This window comes from Rhinoraja longicauda, chromosome 2 (assembly GCF_053455715.1).
Source record: "Rhinoraja longicauda isolate Sanriku21f chromosome 2, sRhiLon1.1, whole genome shotgun sequence".
NCBI classification, from domain to species: Eukaryota; Metazoa; Chordata; class Chondrichthyes; order Rajiformes; family Arhynchobatidae; genus Rhinoraja; species Rhinoraja longicauda.
Window position 1 is genome coordinate 28,474,716 of NC_135954.1, and position 18,171 is coordinate 28,492,886.

General features: G+C 45.2%; 1 protein-coding gene across 4 annotated transcripts in view; it reads right to left on the minus strand.

Annotated features, from left to right (window-relative positions):
- Positions 1 to 18,171, minus strand: part of LOC144603091 (sickle tail protein homolog) — a 514,507-nt gene that overhangs the window by 27,100 nt on the left and 469,236 nt on the right. For all 4 annotated transcript variants that reach the window (XM_078416234.1, XM_078416240.1, XM_078416255.1 and 1 more), the window contains one exon: positions 151 to 281. In XM_078416234.1, the coding sequence (XP_078272360.1) occupies positions 151 to 281 (131 nt within the window). The remainder of the gene's footprint in view (positions 1 to 150; positions 282 to 18,171) is intronic.

Consider the following 18,171-nt stretch of genomic DNA (forward strand, 5'->3'; position numbering starts at 1 on the left):
TAAAGGGATATGTCTTTTCAACTCCCTTGCTAAATGAGTCTCCTGGGCCAGGTGAGGTTCCTTTCCTGTGATCAAGAAGTGTCACTTCTTACCGGACGTTTTGTGTTAAAACGTATAAAGTGAAGGAATGGTCAGAACAAGTTCCCTCACCTTTGAGACCTGCCAGCGATTCACCGACATGGCGCAGTGCAACGGCTCCTTCCTCCACGTCCTTCAAGGTGACGACTTGCTGGATGGAAGAGGCATCCTTATTCAGCCCATCTATGGATTTCTCCAACCCACTGCAGATCAAAAAGATCAAATTAGAACCCTTCAACTCTTGATTGCAGGCTTGCCACAAACACCTTCTTGTGGCTCGTCTGCATAATCTTCCTGCAGTGGGCAACACCAGTGTTTAGAAGGGGTGGCAGTAATCATTGTGCAGTTATCAAGAAGTTCCACATATGCAACTTCTTTGTTCTTCCTTTCATTTCTTTTTTTTTTCATTTAATAATTTATTTGAAAAAGGGACAATGTACGTTAATTGACATTTAAACAAATGTAAATGTACTCGAGTTAACCGAGAGGCTAGTTTTTATCGACAGTCCCTTAGCCTGATGTTGTTAGGCATCCTAGAAAAGAAATACAATACAATATGTACAATAGTTAAAAACATAGTACATTACCATACAAAGCAATACAGTTAATTAAAATGAGCAGACAAAACCCAAACAGCAGATGTAAAAATACAGTATAAGTACAGTCTTAATTTAAAGTTTACATTTTTTAAGTCTAAGTTTTAAAAGTCACATTCAAGTTGGATAAAACTAGCATCAGTGTTGACATTGTTGGTTCTCAATAAGCCATTTCTTGACTTTATGCTTAAATGAATAATATGATGGGGAATCTCGAACTGATTGTGGTACTGAATTCCATTGATACAGATGCTGCGTGACTATCTAGATGTCAAGTAGTATTTTCTGCTTTTAATTTGGATTTTAAGCATAGCTGCAGCATTTCGCTAATTTGGGTTAAGATATGCAACCCAGATATTGCCAGATAGCTCATTTAAAATTAATATATGGGCAAGTTTTGAAGATTGTTCTGGTGCCAATTAAGCAAAACGACATGTTTTTAGTGAGAGAAGTGTGAGCAGCACGGTGGAGCAGCGCGGTGGAGCAGCGCGGTGGAGCAGCGCGGTGGAGCAGCACGGTGGAGCAGCATGGTGGAGCAGTGGTAGAGATGCTGCCTTACAGTGCAAGACATCCAGGTTCAATCCTGACAATGGGTGGTGTCTGTGCGGAGTTTGCACAAGCTCCCTGTGACTGTGTGAGTTTTCTACAGCTGCTCCAGTTTCCTCTCACATTCCAAAGACATGCAGGCCTGTAGGTTAATTGGCTTTTGTAAATTGCCACTAGTGTGTAGGATGCAAAAGTGGGATAACATAGAACTAGTGTACGGATGATCGTTGGTTGGTGCGGACGCGTTGGGCCAAAGGGCCTGTGTAGGAGCCATTTAGGTTTAATTCAGTTATTGTCATTGTGTTATGGCTATGTTTTAATATTTCTAGTTTATGTTTTTTTTGCCTGCTTGTGGGTGTGACTTAATGCGTAATGGGGAGTGTCTAGATGGGAGGAAGCTAGTGTGGCGACAGAGGTTGTGGGTCAGTTTAGACTCGGAGGATGGTGAGCATACAGTTCTTTACCACGCGCTCGCACCAGCTATATTTGTAAGAACCATACGGTAATAACTGCAAGAATTTCTAGATATTGTTTGAAGAAGAAACAGTTGATAAAGTACAGAAACTGATGAATTACTCTATGATTTGTGCTATTTTAATAAAACCAATTAATGAAGAAAAGAAGTTTGGAAGATTCGTTTTGTCATATCAGGGTGCGACGTGTGCGTGAGCTATAACTACATTTCATCCCCGAGAAGTAATGGCTATCGAAGTGGGATTTCGAGATGGTATAGAAACTGCCATTACAGGCCTGTTTCACGCTGTATCTCTTAAGCTAAACTCAAGGATGGGGAAAATGGTCAGAACACTAGAGGGCAGCACCTGATCAGGAACAAATCCAAACTCTGCTCCCATTTTCCAGTCAGTAGAGAAGCCCTGCTTGTAGTTAAATGGATGCGATGATTGATCAGGGTGAACTCTTCCACCCCAGCAACGTTTCTCATATGTATTCACTGACCATTTCTCAGTCCCTCTGCAGGTGACGCCGTGCAACAATAAACACCTAACATTTTCAGGGTTAAATGCCTCAAGGTATTTCACAGGAAAGGTACGAAACCGGAAGTGACACTGAACCATGTTGCAAGTCAAGTCAAGTCAAGTTTATTTGTCACATACATATACAAGATGTGCAGTGAAATGAAAGTGGCCACGCCTGCGGATTGTGCTAAACTACAAAACAGAATAGAAAAAAAAAATTAAACACAAAAAATAAACTAATACAATAAATTAAATTAGTCCCTGGTGATATGAGAGTTAACAGTCCTGATGGCCTGTGGGAAGAAACTCCGTCTCATCCTCTCTGTTTTCACAGCGTGACAGCGGAGGCGTTTGCCTGACCGTGGCAGCTGGAGCAGTCCGTTGCTGGGATGGTAGGGGTCCCCCATAATGTTGCTGGCTCTGGATCTGCACCTCCTGATGTATAGGTCCTGCAGGGGGGCGAGTGTAGTTCCCATAGTGCGTTCAGCCGAACGCACTACTCTCCGCAGAGCCTTCCTGTCCTGGGCAGAGCTGTCCCCAAACCAGATTGTGATGTTGCCGGACAAGATGCTTTCTACAGCCCCAGAGTAGAAGCACTGAAGGATCCTCAGAGAGACTCTAAATTTCCTCAACTGCCTGAGGTGGTAAAGGCGCTGCCTTGCCTTACTCACCAGTACGGCAATGTGTGTTGTCCATGTCAGATCCTTTGTGATGTGGACTCCCAGGTATTTAAAGCTGCTCACCCTATCCACAGTAATCCCATTTATCTCCAGTGGCGTGTACGTCCTCAGATGTTGAGCCCTTCTAAAGTCTACAATCAGCTCCTTAGTTTTTGTGACATTCAAGAGGAGGCTGCTGTCCTGACACCAGAGTGCCAGATCAGCCACCTCCTCCCGGTAGGCCTTCTCATCGTTATCGAAGATCCGGCCCACCACCACAGTGTCATCAGCAAACTTGATGATGGAGTTGGAGCTGAACCTGGCCACACATTCATGGGAGTACAGTAGGGGGCTAAGGACGCAACCCTGGGGGGATCCTGTGTTCAGGGTGAGGGGGTTAGAAGTATGTCTCCCCATCTTGACCACTTGGGGCCTGGCGGTGAGAAAGTCCAGGACCCAGGCACACAGAGGGGTGCTAAGCCCCAGTTCCAGCAGCTTCTCAGCAAGTCTGGTGGGGACTATTGTATTGAAAGCTGAACTAAAATCAATGAACAGCATCCTCACATAGCCCCCCTTCTGGCTGTCAAGATGCGAGAGAGCGGTGTGCAGAACCTGGGAGACCACATCATCCGTGGATCTGTTCGGACGGTATGCGAACTGCAGCGGGTCCATATTGCGAGGGAGGAAGGCACAGATGTGCTTCTTGATCAGCCTCTTGAAGCATTTCATGACCACCGAGGTGAGGGCCACCAGTCGATAGTCATTCAAACAAGCTGGAGAGGCATTCTTTGGCACTGGTACGATGATGGATCTTTTGAAGCATGCAGGGACCACGGACTTGGCCAAGGAGAGGTTGAATATTGTGGTGAGCACTGGAGCAAGCTGAGTAGCACAAGACTTTAGTACTCGCCCAGATATACCATCTGGGCCTACAGCTTTCCTCGTGTTCACACGCGTCAGAGCCCACCTCACCTCATGCTCGGACACCAAGAATTTGTGCACATCCCCGGCGGTGGATCCCTCTCCAGCCTCGCTAGCCAGCATGCTGGCAGTGTTGTTTTTAGACGGCGAGCTAGGGGTAATGTTGCCCGTCTTGAACCGTGCGTAGAAGGAGTTCAAGTCATCAGCTAGGGAGGTGCCGGCACTTCCGGTTGAGGGGGTGCTGGACCGGTAGCTAGTTATAGTCCGTAGCCCCTGCCAAAGGCGCCTGGTGTCCTGCTGCTCCATCTGTGACTCCATCCTGTCCCGGTACCTCCTTTTTGTGTCCTTCACCGCCCTTCACAGTTGGTAGGACTCTACCTTGTAGTCGTCCATATGGCCAGATGCCAGGCCGGAGTTGTAAGCAGCAGTGCGAGCATTCAAGGCAACGCGAATAGACCTGTCCACCCAGGGTTTTTGATTAGGAAAGATACTAACCCTTACTGTGGGGATGATGTTATCGGCTATTGTTGCAATGAAGTCCGTAACCGCTTCCGCAAACTCACTGACGTCTCTGGAACTTGCTTGGAACATATTCCAGTCGACATCGCTCAGTGCATCTTGCAGCATGGCCTCTGAATGGTCAGACCACCGCTTTACGTCCCTCGTCACCGCCGTTTCCCGTACTATCCGTTGTTTATACTCCAGCAGCAAGAAAATGGCAGCGTGGTCAGATTTTCCAAAAGGAGGGAGAGGAACGGCCTTGTAGCCTTTCCTGAACGGCGTGTAGCAGTGGTCCAAAGTTCTTTCCCCCCTGGTGACACACGTGACGTGTTGGCAGAAGTTAGGCATGACCTTTTTGAGATTTGCCCTCTTAAAATCTCCAGCCACCACCACAGCCGCATCAGGGCTCTTGTTGTGGTGTCGACACAACACATCGTGTAGGGCCGATAGGTCCACGTCGGTGTCCGCATGCGGTGGAATATAGACGGCTGTGATGATCACCGAGCTGAACTCCCGGGGAAGGTAAAATGGACGGCATGAGATAGTCAGATGCTCCAGGTCCGGCGAGCAGGAACGAGAAAGCGTCTTAATATTCCTAGGGTTGCACCAGTTATTGTTGGTCAAGAAGCAGACTCCTCCGCCCTTGGATTTCCCGGGTCATTCCGTTCTGTCCGCACGGAAAACAGTGAAGGACTCGGTTGGGCAGATCACCTGATCCGGCACCAGCGGGGTCAGCCATGTCTCGGTCAGACAAAGGATGTTGCACTCTCTTATGTCCCTGCGTTGTTTACAGTTATTCGGGTTGGTACTCAGTGACGGTGGACGAGTAATTAGTTCCTAAAGAGAGGTGTATTACTCTCCAGCAGGCACTGGATTTATTTGTCAGCTGCAACAATGCACTATGCTGCACATTTTCCTGTTACATTTAAACAGCATCGATTTCTTCTGGGAAAGGAATGTTCTGTTTGTAGGCACGGTTGTCCACAACATAAATCTGCCTCCAGCTTTCGTGTCAGTTGAACTTAATTAAAATTATCTTCAGTTAAGAACAGCTTCGAGCAATGTTCCTACTTGCTGCAAGTCGGACACACCTGTTTTTTTTCCAGTGAAACACCACGGGATAGTTTAGGATCGAAATCACCTTTGTTCACTGCCTACACTGAAATTATACCTTTCTATTCAAAAGAAAATGGACAGGATTCTAAATTTACTTTTAAAGTGATTTTATTCAGTGATATATGGAACAAACAGAGGCATCCTTGACTATTCAGTGAGCACAGCCAAAGAGAATTTACTGTCTTCTGATGAGGGGTCCCAACCTGAAATGTCACCTATCCATGATCTCCAGAGATGCTGCCTGACTTGCTTACTGTTACTGTTACCAAACTAAACCCTGTTTGATCTCTGACCGTGGCCAAATCTACTCATTTCCATCAAGGAGCAGTGAGAATGTACATGTCGCCTTAAGTCTTCTCTGTCCATTTCTAATGGGGAGCGAGTGGGAGCGCAAGGTGCAGGGAGGGAGCATGAGAAGCAGTGAGAGAGCAAGGAATAGACATAGGGAGGGAGAGAGAGACACACACATGGGAGGGAGAGGGGGAGAGGGAGAGGGAGAAAGATATAGAGAGAGATGCAGAGAGAGAGTAAGAGATGTGGAAAGAAAAACAGACATGGAGAAAAAGAGAGAGCCATAAAGTCATAGAGTGATACAGTGTGGAAACAGGCTCCCCGGCCCAACTTGCCCACACCGGCCAACATGTTCTAGCTACACTAGTCCCAACAGCCTGCGTTTGGTCCATATCCCTCCAAACCTATCCGATCCATGTACCTGTCTAACCGTTTCTTAAACATTGGGATAGTCCCAGCCTCAACTACCTCATCTGGCAGCTTGTTCCACACACCCACCACCCTCTATGTGAAAAAGTTACCCCTCAGATTCCTATTAAATCTTTTCCCCCTCACCTTAAACCTATGTCCGCTGGTCCTCGCTTCACCAACTCTGGGCAAGAGGTTCTGTGCATCCAACCGATACTATTCCTCTGGGGGGTTTATACACCTCTATAAGATTACCCCTCATCCTCCTGCGCTCCAAGGAATAGAGACCCAGCCTCACCTATCCCAGTCCCAGTGGCGCCGGGAGAGAGAGAGGCACAGAGGCAGCGGATAAAAGAGTGAGGTGAAGGGGGACAGGCGCAGAGAGAGAGGCACAGAGAGAGGGGAGCACACAGGGGGAGGCTTGGGGAGAGGGGGACGCGGGGGAGGCGATAATCACACTGATCTAAATGCAAAAAAAAATTCACTGTCTCTTCGGTACACGTGACAGTAAAAGAACCATTGAAGAACTCCAGAGGTGAATTGTTACCAGTCTGGCTTCTCTCCAGATACTGACTGATCTGCTGACGGCTGGTGGCATTTTCTATTTTCATTTAAAGAATGTCTCACACACACTTCTGTACATTCGTGTTAATGGCAGCAGAGGGCACTGGTATCTGCAGGAACAGGAGCAGTCCCTGCAAACTGACATACTTTGCGATTCATCATTTCATGTGCTCGGATGGTTTGGACAGACAACAGGAACCGATCAAGCACAAGGAGCACCAAATGGTTTGCCCATGCAGCAGCTCGGGGTAATTAAAGCTAAACACAGAGGCCATTGCAAGGTTGTTCCTAAATCTGCCCTCAAATCCTCTCAGGAGCCCAGGTTACTATGGGCAGACAGAGAGCGTGTTGAATGGCACATCCCACTGATCAGAGTGTCTGGCACCGCCGTGAAACGGAACATGGTCAGAGGGTGATAATAGACAATAGACAATAGACAATAGACAATAGGTGCAGGAGTAGGCCATTCAGCCCTTCGAGCCAGCACCGCCATTCAATGCGATCATGGCTGATCACTGTCAATCAGTACCCCGTTCCTGCCTTCTCCCCATACCCCCTCACTCCGCTATCCTTAAGAGCTCTATCCAGCTCTCTCTTGAAAGCATCCAACGAACTGGCCTCCACTGCCTTCTGAGGCAGAGAATTCCACACCTTCACCACTCTCTGATAGTGTGGAAACAGGCCCTTCAGCCCAACTTGCCCACACCCGCCAAGACCTATTGTCTTTAGAGATGCAACGTGAAAACAGACCCACTGAGTCCGCACCGACCAGCGATCACCCCGCCCGCACACTAGCATTATCCTACACACTAGCGACAATTTTTCAATTTTACCGAAGCCAATTAACCTACAAACTTGTACATCTTTGGAGTAGGGGAGGAAACCGGAGCACCCGGAGGAAATCGCTCACAGGGACACCGCACAGACAACACCCACAGTCAGGATCAAACTAAGTCAGTCTCTGGAAGGCAGCAACTCTATCGCTGTGCCACCGTGTCGCAAGTTGTCTGGATTTTATTTTTAAACACTGAGAGAGGTGGCTGCTGGGGTAGTGGAAACAGGCACAATAGTGGTGTTTAAGAGGCATTTTAGATAGATACATGAATAGGCAGGGAATGGAGGGATATGGAGCACATACATGCAGGCAGAAGGCATTAGTTGAAGCAAATATTGGGTGCGGCAGAGACATTGTGGGCTAAAGGGCCTGTTCCTGTTTTGTGCTGTTCCACATTAAATGAAGGCTCAAACCCGGGTCTCTGGTGCTGCAAGGCAGCAGCTTCACCGCTGCACCACTGTTTTGCCTCTCAGATGATGATACATTACTAGGTGTATGGATGATTGAGCATTTTTGTATTTGTGGTATCCGACACAATAAGTAATTGTAAACTGAAAGAATTGCAACTGAGATGTATTGGTTTGAAATTGATTCTGCTGCAAAACAAATTGGTGATTCTGAATGCATATTAAAAGGGGGGAATATTAATATCAAGGCAAGAAAAAAAAGCCGCATGCAACTTGTTGGATGTTTGACATGGAATCAAGTCACTGCGCCAAGCAAGCTTGTGTTCCGGGATACCGCTTATCAGGAACTTACTTTGGCAAACACCAGCTTTCCTTAATCTCCTTACATTTGCTCAGGCAAAATGATTAAGGCACTGTATTGGGGGGGGGGGGGGCAGAACTATTTGCTCCGTTTCATGACTTGATTCAAAACGTCAAGGGAACACAACTGACACTCTTGACTTTTGCAGATATTAAATACTGCCAAGGTGATAAATATTACTATCTGCATCACCGATTTGAAGGAGGTAGCAACTGGAGTCAAGTGTAATGCGAATTTCCCCGTCCGTGATCCACAGGGATAGAAAGGGGCAATTGGTGCACTCATTTCTCACTCAAATAAATCCGAGCAAGAAACAGCAATTTCACAGAGCTTTACTCTGCAGCCCGAGATCACCTGAAGATCATCACATTGCTCTCCTGGCAGTGTTCAGATAACCAGAACAACCCCAGCAAAATGAATTAACTCCAATGCATCTGACTGTGAGAAGCATTGCATCAAAAGACCCTCCTGAGCTACAGTGCCCTCCATAGTGTTGGGGCAAAGACCCATCATTTATTTATTTGCCTCTGTACTCCACAATTTGAGATTTGTAATAGAAAAAAAATTGCACATTGTCAGATTTTAATAAAGGCCATTTTTATACATTTTGGTTTCACTATGTAGACATTATGCTACTACCATCAGCAGTATGTATAAACACGGCTGTAATTTCTACACGGTGAAACCAAAATGTATAAAAATGGCCTTTATTAAAATCTGACAATGTGCACTTTTACCACATGTGATTTTTCTATTACAAATCTCAAATTGTGGAGTACAGAGGCAAATAAATAAATGATGGGTATTTGGCACAAACATTATGGAGGGCACTGTATGAGGAAAACTTCAGAAGATTGTGGAGTATAGTATAGGAAGGAACTGCAGATGCTGGTTTACACCGAAGATAGACACAAAATAAATGCCCGAGTAACTCGGCAGGACAGGCAGCATCCCTGGAGAAAAGGAATTGCAACGTTTCAAGTCGAGACCCTTCTTCAGTCTGCAGAAGGGTCTCAACCCGAAATGTCACCCATTCCTTCTGTCCAGAGATGCTGCCTGTTCCACTGGGTTACTTCAAAAGATTGTGGTTGCCTTGAGAAGGCAGCAAAGTTGCAAAAAAAGTTACATTACGTTTTATTAATTACAGTAACTTGCAGAAGTCAGGAAACAAATGCATTCCCGAGAAGAAAATTGCTAAAACTACAACAGGTTATAGTCATACAGCATGGAAACAGGCCCTTCGATTCAACTTGCCCATACTGACCAACATGTCCCATCTACACTAGTCCTGCCTGCGTTTGGCTACTTCAATCAAGCCAAGTTCATAACGTTCACCTCAAATACCATTAACATTCCTCCCCCCACACCACCACACTCAAGGTGTTCACTCTCTTGACCACTGCCATGCTACCAAGTACGCCAGTCACTCCATTCCTCACACTCATTCCAGCCCAATCATCGGTTGGTGCTGCTTCTGCACAGAGATTGAATCACAAGGCCCTAAATCACATGTTCTAAAACTTTTTAAATATTAAATTTGTGCCATTACATTATGTCTGTTGAATCTTTTATCTTGCTGACCATTGTAACTTTTTTTTCCATATGATGTCTCTTTGCTATAATTGTTGTCATGATTGCTTTGTTTTGTGGGGACTGCTGTAGGGGTCCAGTCATTCTGTTGCCTGGAAATGTCTGGCAGACCAGGAGTTAGACTGACGGGGATTTTGAGTGGACTCAGGGAGGTTAGAGTTCTGAGAGCAGCCGAGATGAAATCCTAGAGCAGGAAATGGGGAACCCATCTACCTGCTACGGTAGAGGCCTGAGGCCTGATAAGCAGGATCGGGTCAGAAGATCTGGCCCGTTGTGGTAAAGCTATGATATTGTGGTATCCATAACTTCTGCAGCACTTGTCTAGGCAAGGCCTTAAACCTGCATTCGGTCTCCAGCAGGGAAGAGGGCCACAAATTCCTAGCTAGGTGGCCACTGTTAGTGTAGGTGACTTGGGGAATCTTAAGGGAGTTGATTAGAATGTGGGAAAAAAATAAAAAGAGATTACTGTAGGTTTAGTGTAAAAGGGTGCTTGATTTTTATTTAGACTTTTAGCTTGGAGCAGGTCCTTTGGCACACTGAGTCTGTCTGACCAGCGATCACCCCAAATACTAATACTATCCTACACACTAGGGGCAGTTATACCAAAGCAATTAACCTACAAACGTGCACGCCTTTAGAGTGTAGGAGGAAACCGGAGCTCCCAGAAAATGTACAAAGTCCATAAAGACAGTGTCTGTAGTCAGGATCAAACCCAGGTGTCTGGCGCTGTAAAACAGCAACTCTACCACAATGCCACTTGGCCACCCAATAATTGACAAAAACTGGATGGGCTGAATGGTCTGTTTATGTGCAAAATAACTGTGAAGAAAATACATCCACAAGAAAATTTAGACAAGACAGGCCATTTGGCCCCTCTTAATTCACCCAGTTGAGACTCTCCTTCCAGTGAAGAGCTGGCAAGGTCAGAAATTATGGATGTACACACACAGAAAAATTCATAAGGGTGTTGCACACTCAGAAGGTTTGATGGATTGTACCCAAGTTATAAACAGCATTAAGTGTCAGGGCAATGCATCTGGAATCGTTCTCAGATACATGTATGCGTAGTTCTGTCATTTCTTGCTTATTGTACCACTGGTCACATGGGGCTATGCTTAAACCATCAGTCTAAATACACACGGCAATCTGGGTCTTGTAGCTTTGAGATTGTAAGTCTAAACACTACCGAGGAATGGTGACAATGGAGAGGACTGAGGGTTAAATGGTAAGTTTTATTGGTGGCCTTACAAGAATGGAGAAGTAACAGAAAGCCCAGACTTCATCCACCGTTCTGCTCCAACCCACCCCATTGCGACCTGGCCTTTCTTCCCGCCAGCCATCACTTCCTTCCAATCCAGCAGTGGATGAGAGTCAACAACTCAAAAGTAAGTCATATCCCTCAGCCCATAACTTGAACTTTGAAATTTCAAACATTTGAACTTTGGTTTGTGTCATTCAAAGACATAAATCATTCACTGCCATGCAGAATTTTTTCCACATGCTCTGCAAGGAGAAAAGCTTATAGACTGTTGCTTCCCACTGCGTGCCACGGTGTTTGGATTTGCCGTGGGCTGGTGCACTTCTTCACGACAAGGATGTCTTTCAGGCTGGACTCTCATCAGCGTTTGAAAGCGTTTGGTCTCCTAATCTGAGGAAAGACATTCTTGCCATAGAGGGAGTACAGAGAAGGTTCACCAGATTGATTCCTGGGATGGCAGGACTTTCATATGAAGAAAGATTGGATAGACTCGGCTTGTACTCGCTGGAATTTAGAAGATTGAGGGGGGATCTTATAGAAACTTACAAAATTCTTAAGGGGTTGGACAGGCTAGATGCAGGAAGATTGTTCCCGATGTTGGGGAAGTCCAGAACAAGGGGTCACAGTTTAAGGATAAGGGGGAAGTCTTTTAGGACCGAGATGAGAATTTTTTTTTCACACAGAAAGTGGTGAATCTGTGGAATTCTCTGCCACAGAAGGTAGTTGAGGCCAGTTCATTGGCTATATTTAAGAGGGAGTTAGATGTGGCCCTTGTGGCTAAAGGGATCAGGGGGTATGGAGAGAAGGCAGGTACAGGTTACTGAGTTGGATGATCAGCCATGATCATATTGAATGGCGGTGCAGGCTCGAAGGGCCTACTCCTGCACCTATTTTCTATGTTTCAATGTTTCTAAAGCACTTCCGTGCCATCTTTTAATACAACGTTAATAAACACCAAATCCCACTTGTCCCTTAGACCTGTCGCCATGGCTACTGCCCATGACCATTCCCCCAGCCCAGCTGCTGTGCTCAAATCAAAGTGACAGGAATGTTTCTCCACTCAAGCACGACTCCTCCCCTCAGGTGATGGAACACACAGTCCCAAGTTCACAAGTTAATGGATCACAGATTTCAGTGCAAGAAAATGATCAGGGACAAAATCACTTACATGTTATTCAGACATATTCAGTCCTGTTTTGTGGAGAAATTTAGTTTTGATTTTACATAATATTGCATGCTTTCTTTCTTTAAAAACCAGAAAGTGTGCCACAATAGAAAGTCTTCACAGGTTCATAAGTGATAGGAGTAGAATTAGGCCATTTGGACCATCGAGTCTACTCCGCCATTCAATCAAGGCTGATCTCTGCCTCCTAACCCCATTTTCCCGTCTTCTCCCCATAACCCTTGACACCCGTTCAAGAATTTGTCGATCTCTGCCTTAAAAATATCCACTGGCTTGGTCTTCACAGCCCTCTGTGGCAATGAGTTCCACAGATTTACTAACCTCTGACTAAACGAGTTGGAGGTGAGGTCACTGGCACCCCCTCACCTCTTTTCTGAAAGAGCACCCTTTAATTTTGAGGCTATGACCTCTGGTCCTCGACTTTCCCACCAGTGGAAACATCCTTTCCACATCCACTCTATCTATGCCTTTCATTATAATGCAAGTTTTAATGAGGTCCCCCCTCAACCTTCTCAACTCCAGCGTGTAGAGGCGCAGTGCCGTCAAACGCAAGACGCTCAGAACTGTATTCAAGTGCTCAGGTCTCACCCATTCCTTCCCTCCAGAGATGCTGCCTGTCCCGCTGAGTTACTCCAGCTTTTTGTGTCTATCCTGCGTTGAATACACTTGTACTCAGCCATCTGGTGCCAGTGACCTCACCTCCAACTCCTTTCCCCAGACTAAAGTGCCCGCAGCTCTGACTCCCACTGGTTTCCTTCCAAGTTAATACTCCGAGCAGCGAGCCACAAATGCAGCTCTGACAGGGGAAGAGATAAGGGTTCAAAACAACCGATTTTCTCTCTTTGAGGAACTGACTGCGGATAACCCCTCCAGGATTTGCAGTAATGGATATCGCCATTACAACAGATAAGGCCATTACAAAGCTTGCCCCAGATGCTGTAAGCAGTAATTTCATATTCCTCATTCCTAGTCTAGATATACTAAAACCAAGCAAACGTTTCCTTTATGTGTAAGAAAGAACTGCAGATGCTGGTTTAAATTGAAGGTAGACACAAAATGCTGGAGTAACTCAGCGGGACAGGCAGCATCTCCGGATGCTTCCCATTCCTTCTCTCCAGAGATGCTGCCTGTCCCACGGTGTTACTCCAGCATTTTGTGTCTCCCAAACTTTTCCTTTATTTCCTTCTAATTAGATCCCTCGAGGCTGTGCCAGCTCAAACAGCAACCCTATTCTGCCAGTAATCTTCCCTATAATTGATTCCCATCAACTCTACCCAGCTTCTAACACACCTACATATTAGGGCAATTTACAGTGGCCAATTACCTGTGCAAACTGTGTGTTGTTTATCTGTACTTTCACTGTTGCTGTAAAACTATATTCTGCACAGTTTCCATTCTCTTTTTGCACTACCTGTTGTACTCATGTGTGGTATGATTTACATGGATCGTACACCAAACAAAGTTTATTACAGTATTTTGGTACATGTAACAATGATAAACCAAACCGATATATCTAAAACATATGCTGCAGATAAACCTTTCCAAGTTAACCATTGGATAAACACAGTGCCTAGCTAGTATGATACAGAAGCAGGGCAGCCTGATATCCAAGCTGGTTTGACATTGAATTAGCCATCTGGTGTGAACCCCCCACCAACCTTGCATGTGTGAACCTATTACCTGCCACACTTTGTCCTGCCTCTCCTCTCTACCAGTCCCCCCCGTCGTCCCCCCACCACCACAATCAGTCTGAAGAAGGGTCCCAACACAAAACATCATTTATCCATGTTCTCCAGTGATGCTGCCTGACCCACTTAGTCACTCCACCGCTTTGTGAAAATCTCTGTGATTATATCTTCCTGACTGCTATTCAGTATTCTTTGTATGTATATGTGGTGTTGTAGAGGGGGGGGGGCAATGCAGGAGAGTTCTCAGTGACCATGCCCAGAGTAGTTTAGTTTAGTTTATTGTCATGTGCAAGTATAGTGAAAAGCTTTTATTGTTGCGTGCTCTCCACAGCAGAAAGATTATACACAATTACAATCAAGCCGTCCACAGTGTACAGATACAGGATGAAGGGAATAACGTTTAGTGCAAGATAAAGTTTGATTAAAGGTAGTCTGAGGGTCTCTAATGAGGTAGATGGTAGACCAAGACTCCTGTCTGGATGGTGATAGAATGGTTCAGTTGCCTGATAACAGCTGGGAGGAAACTGTCCCTGAATCTGGATGTATGAGTTTTCACACTTCTGTACCTCTTGCCTGATGGGAGAGGGGAGAAGAGGGAGTGTCCGGAGTGAGACTCATCCTTGATTATGATGGTGGCCTTGCTGAGGCAGCATGAAGTGTAAATGGACCCACAATTCTCTGCAATTGCTTGCTGTCATGGATGGAGCTGTTCCCAAACCATGCTGTGATGTGGCAATATGGCAGACTGCTAGTATTCACAATCTAAAAAGCTCAGTGAGCTCGCTGATCCAGATGGAGTAAACAAAGGAGAAAATTGTGGAAGAATTTAATTCTCGAGGGGAGGGTGAAAAGTGTCAAAATGGGATTGTAACTTTATGAAGAAAATTCAGAAAGGACTAAGTCAGATGTGGCTGAAACTGGGTGATTTTATTAGATCAATGGAGTGCAAGGTGGCATGTAATTAATAGCTTCTCAGGTACACTGAGCATCACACAGTCAGACAAGCCAGGACATCAGTGAAGGAGGGAAGTCTAATTGTGTAAATTTTAAACTTAGTAGTTCACTTCAAAGAGAGATAAAGCAAAACCCATTGGCACCACATTAAACAGTCTGGAAAACCTTGCAAGCCTCCCGCGTGCACCCACCGAAAGAAACTGCTCCTCCCTCAACTCCTCCATCAGTTAACTGTGACTACAACATCAACAGGAATATTTTAGAAGTTCTGCCAAGATCCTGCCTCACCTACAACAAGTAATTTGCACTATTTTTGGAACAGGATAATAAATAATAAGATTATAATTTGGAAAATTGGGCTGTTTACACCTGGGAAAAGAAAATGACTAATCAACAGACATGGTGCATCCTTTAGTTCCAATCAAAGGAACTCAACCAAAACCATGAACAGTTTCATTTTCTATTGACACTGTCTCATACGCTGAAGATTTTTCATCATTTTGTATTTTTACTTAAAACTACAGCTATCTGCAGGATATAATGCACTCCCGACACAACAATCCTTTCCCGAGGTGATCGGAGGGGCAGATCTTCCACATGCACATCAGTGCATCTATCGGAATGACCCACATTCCTTCTTTATTTAAGAAGGGCTGCAAGGATCAGCCTACATGCCAGCATAAATTAGCGAATTGGAGAAAAAACAGAAGGGTCCCGACCCGAAATGTCACCTAGAATTTTTCCCTCAGAGAAGCTGCCTGACCAGCTGAGTTTCTCCAGCACTTTGTGTTTACATTTGGATAGAAAAATTGGCTTGGTGGGGGTTGTCAGAAGGTGGTAGAAGAGGATTGTGAACAAATGTGAGGTGTTGCACAATGGGAGGTCGAATGCAAGGGGACAGTATGCATTTAATGCCTTAACTGCAGTAATGTACAGAAGGATTTTAGGATCAAAGTTCATAGCTCTCTGAAAGTGACAACACGTGTAGATAGAGTGGTAAAGAAGACAGATGGTATGCTTGCCTTCATTGCTCAGGGCATTGAGTATAAGAGCCAGGAAGTCATGATGCAGCTTTATAATACATTGGTCAGGCTGCTTTTGGAGTACTGAGTGCAATTCAGATCACAGGAAGGACGTGGAGGATTTGGGGTGGGTGCAGCAGAGGTTGCCCCCTGGATTAGAGGGAATTAGTAATAAGGAGAGGTTGGACAAACTTGGATTGGTTTCTCTGGCGTGTTGGAGGCTGAGGGGAGACCTAACAGAGGTATACCAAATTATGAGGCATAGGTAGGGCAGACTATCAGGCACTTGTTCACAAGGTGGAAATATTTAAGACAACTGAGCATAGCTTTAAGGTGAAAGGGATCAAATTTGGGTCAAGTTTCTTTCAAATACAGAGGGTGGTGGGTGCCTGGAATGTGCTGCCAGGGATGGTGGTGGAGACAGATACGATATTGGCATTCAAGAAGATTTTAAATAGACACATGAACATGCAGGGAATGAAGGGGTAGGGATCATGTGCAGGCAGATTAGATTAATATAACATGGCATTAGGTTCAGCACAGATATTGTGGTCAAGGGGCCTGTTCCTGTGCTGTACTTTTCTATGTTCCATGACTGTTATTCAGATTGGATACCTGTGTCTAGTGGTGTGCCTGAGGAATCGGTCCTGTTGTTTGTCATGTACATTCACCCGGATGACAAGGTTGTCAACAGTTTGCGGACAATACCAAATCAGTGGGATGGTTGACTTGTGACGGTTACCCAAGATTACAACAACATCCAGATGAACTGGGGGAGTGAACTGTGGAATAGCAGATAGAATTAACTCCTGACAAGTATAAGGTGTTGCATTTTGGTACGTTAAAAACGGTGGGACTTGCACAGTAAGTGAAGGGCCCAGGAGAGTGTTGTAAAGATGAAATAAGTAGTACAGGTACAGATTTCACCAAAAGTAGTGATGCAGGTAGGCTGGCAGATGAAGGTGGTGTATGGTGGGCTTGGCACACTGCCCCTCATAGTGATGGCTTGAGATTGGGTTGATAGATCTCCAACAACCACAAAAACCTCCCTTTGTGTGAGGCAAGATGCCAACCACTAAAGCATTTTCATGCAACATCCAACTACTATTGAGTACGTCTAGCAAATGGGAGAGCCTGAACCTGCTTTTGTAGCCGATCTGCACCAATTTTGTTGCTCAGTCAGTGCACTATGAAGTAAGTGGTCTACTGCTTTGGAATCATGACAGTATTATCTTTTAGGCTTTTAGTTTGGTGCCAGAAGCAAGACTGGTGGTGTGTGACGGAGGAAGAAAGACAAATGCCATTTAGTTCAAACTTTAAGCACCAATTTAGATGCTTTTAGAATAGCTGAATAGGCGCAAAGGCGCTGAAAGCATCCAGCCTGACAAAAGAGATTGTGTAAAATGTAACAGACACGTGGATTACCCACAGGAAATCCTATAATCAGTCAAACAAAACTGACAAGAGAAAAATGTGCACAATACAAATACAAATACAAATGCTAAATACTGTTTGCATTGTGCCAAACTATTGTAAAGCTGATTATGAAAACAAAACAGTGAGGTAATCTATGATGTGCAATGTCACATGTTGCTGGCTTTATTCTCCCTTCACACTCAAAAAGGCAAAGACTGGATTAGCTGCTCGTAAAAGATTAGGCAATTTCACAGTTGCTTCTCAATTAGTAAAATCAAAGATCTTTAAACATGGGCATACTTTTATGTCCATTTTATAATTGCAGCAGTTCAGGTTCCATCATAGAAAAAAGAACAGTCCAGCACAGGAAAAGGCTCTTCGGCCCACCATGTCTGCGCCAACTATGATGCCAATCTAACCAATCCCATCTCCCTGCACGTGGACCGCAATCCGTCCATTCCCTGCCTGTTCATGTGTCTTTCTACATATCTCTGAAACATTCCTGTTGTATCTGCTTCCACCTCAGTACTTTAATGGTCCCAAGGGTCCTGCTATTCACGGAATTCATTCCACCTTCATTTGTCCTCTAAAAAAGCGCCACCTCACACTTGTCCCAATTAGACAACATCTGACATTTTCCCTTCCGTTTTATTCAACTAATCTACATCCTGCTGTATCCTTTGACAACCTTCCTTACTATCCACAACTCCACCAAGTTTTACATCATCTGCACAGTTACGAATCTGCCCATCTTCATCCAAATCATTGATATGTATTGCAAACAACAGATACTCGCACTG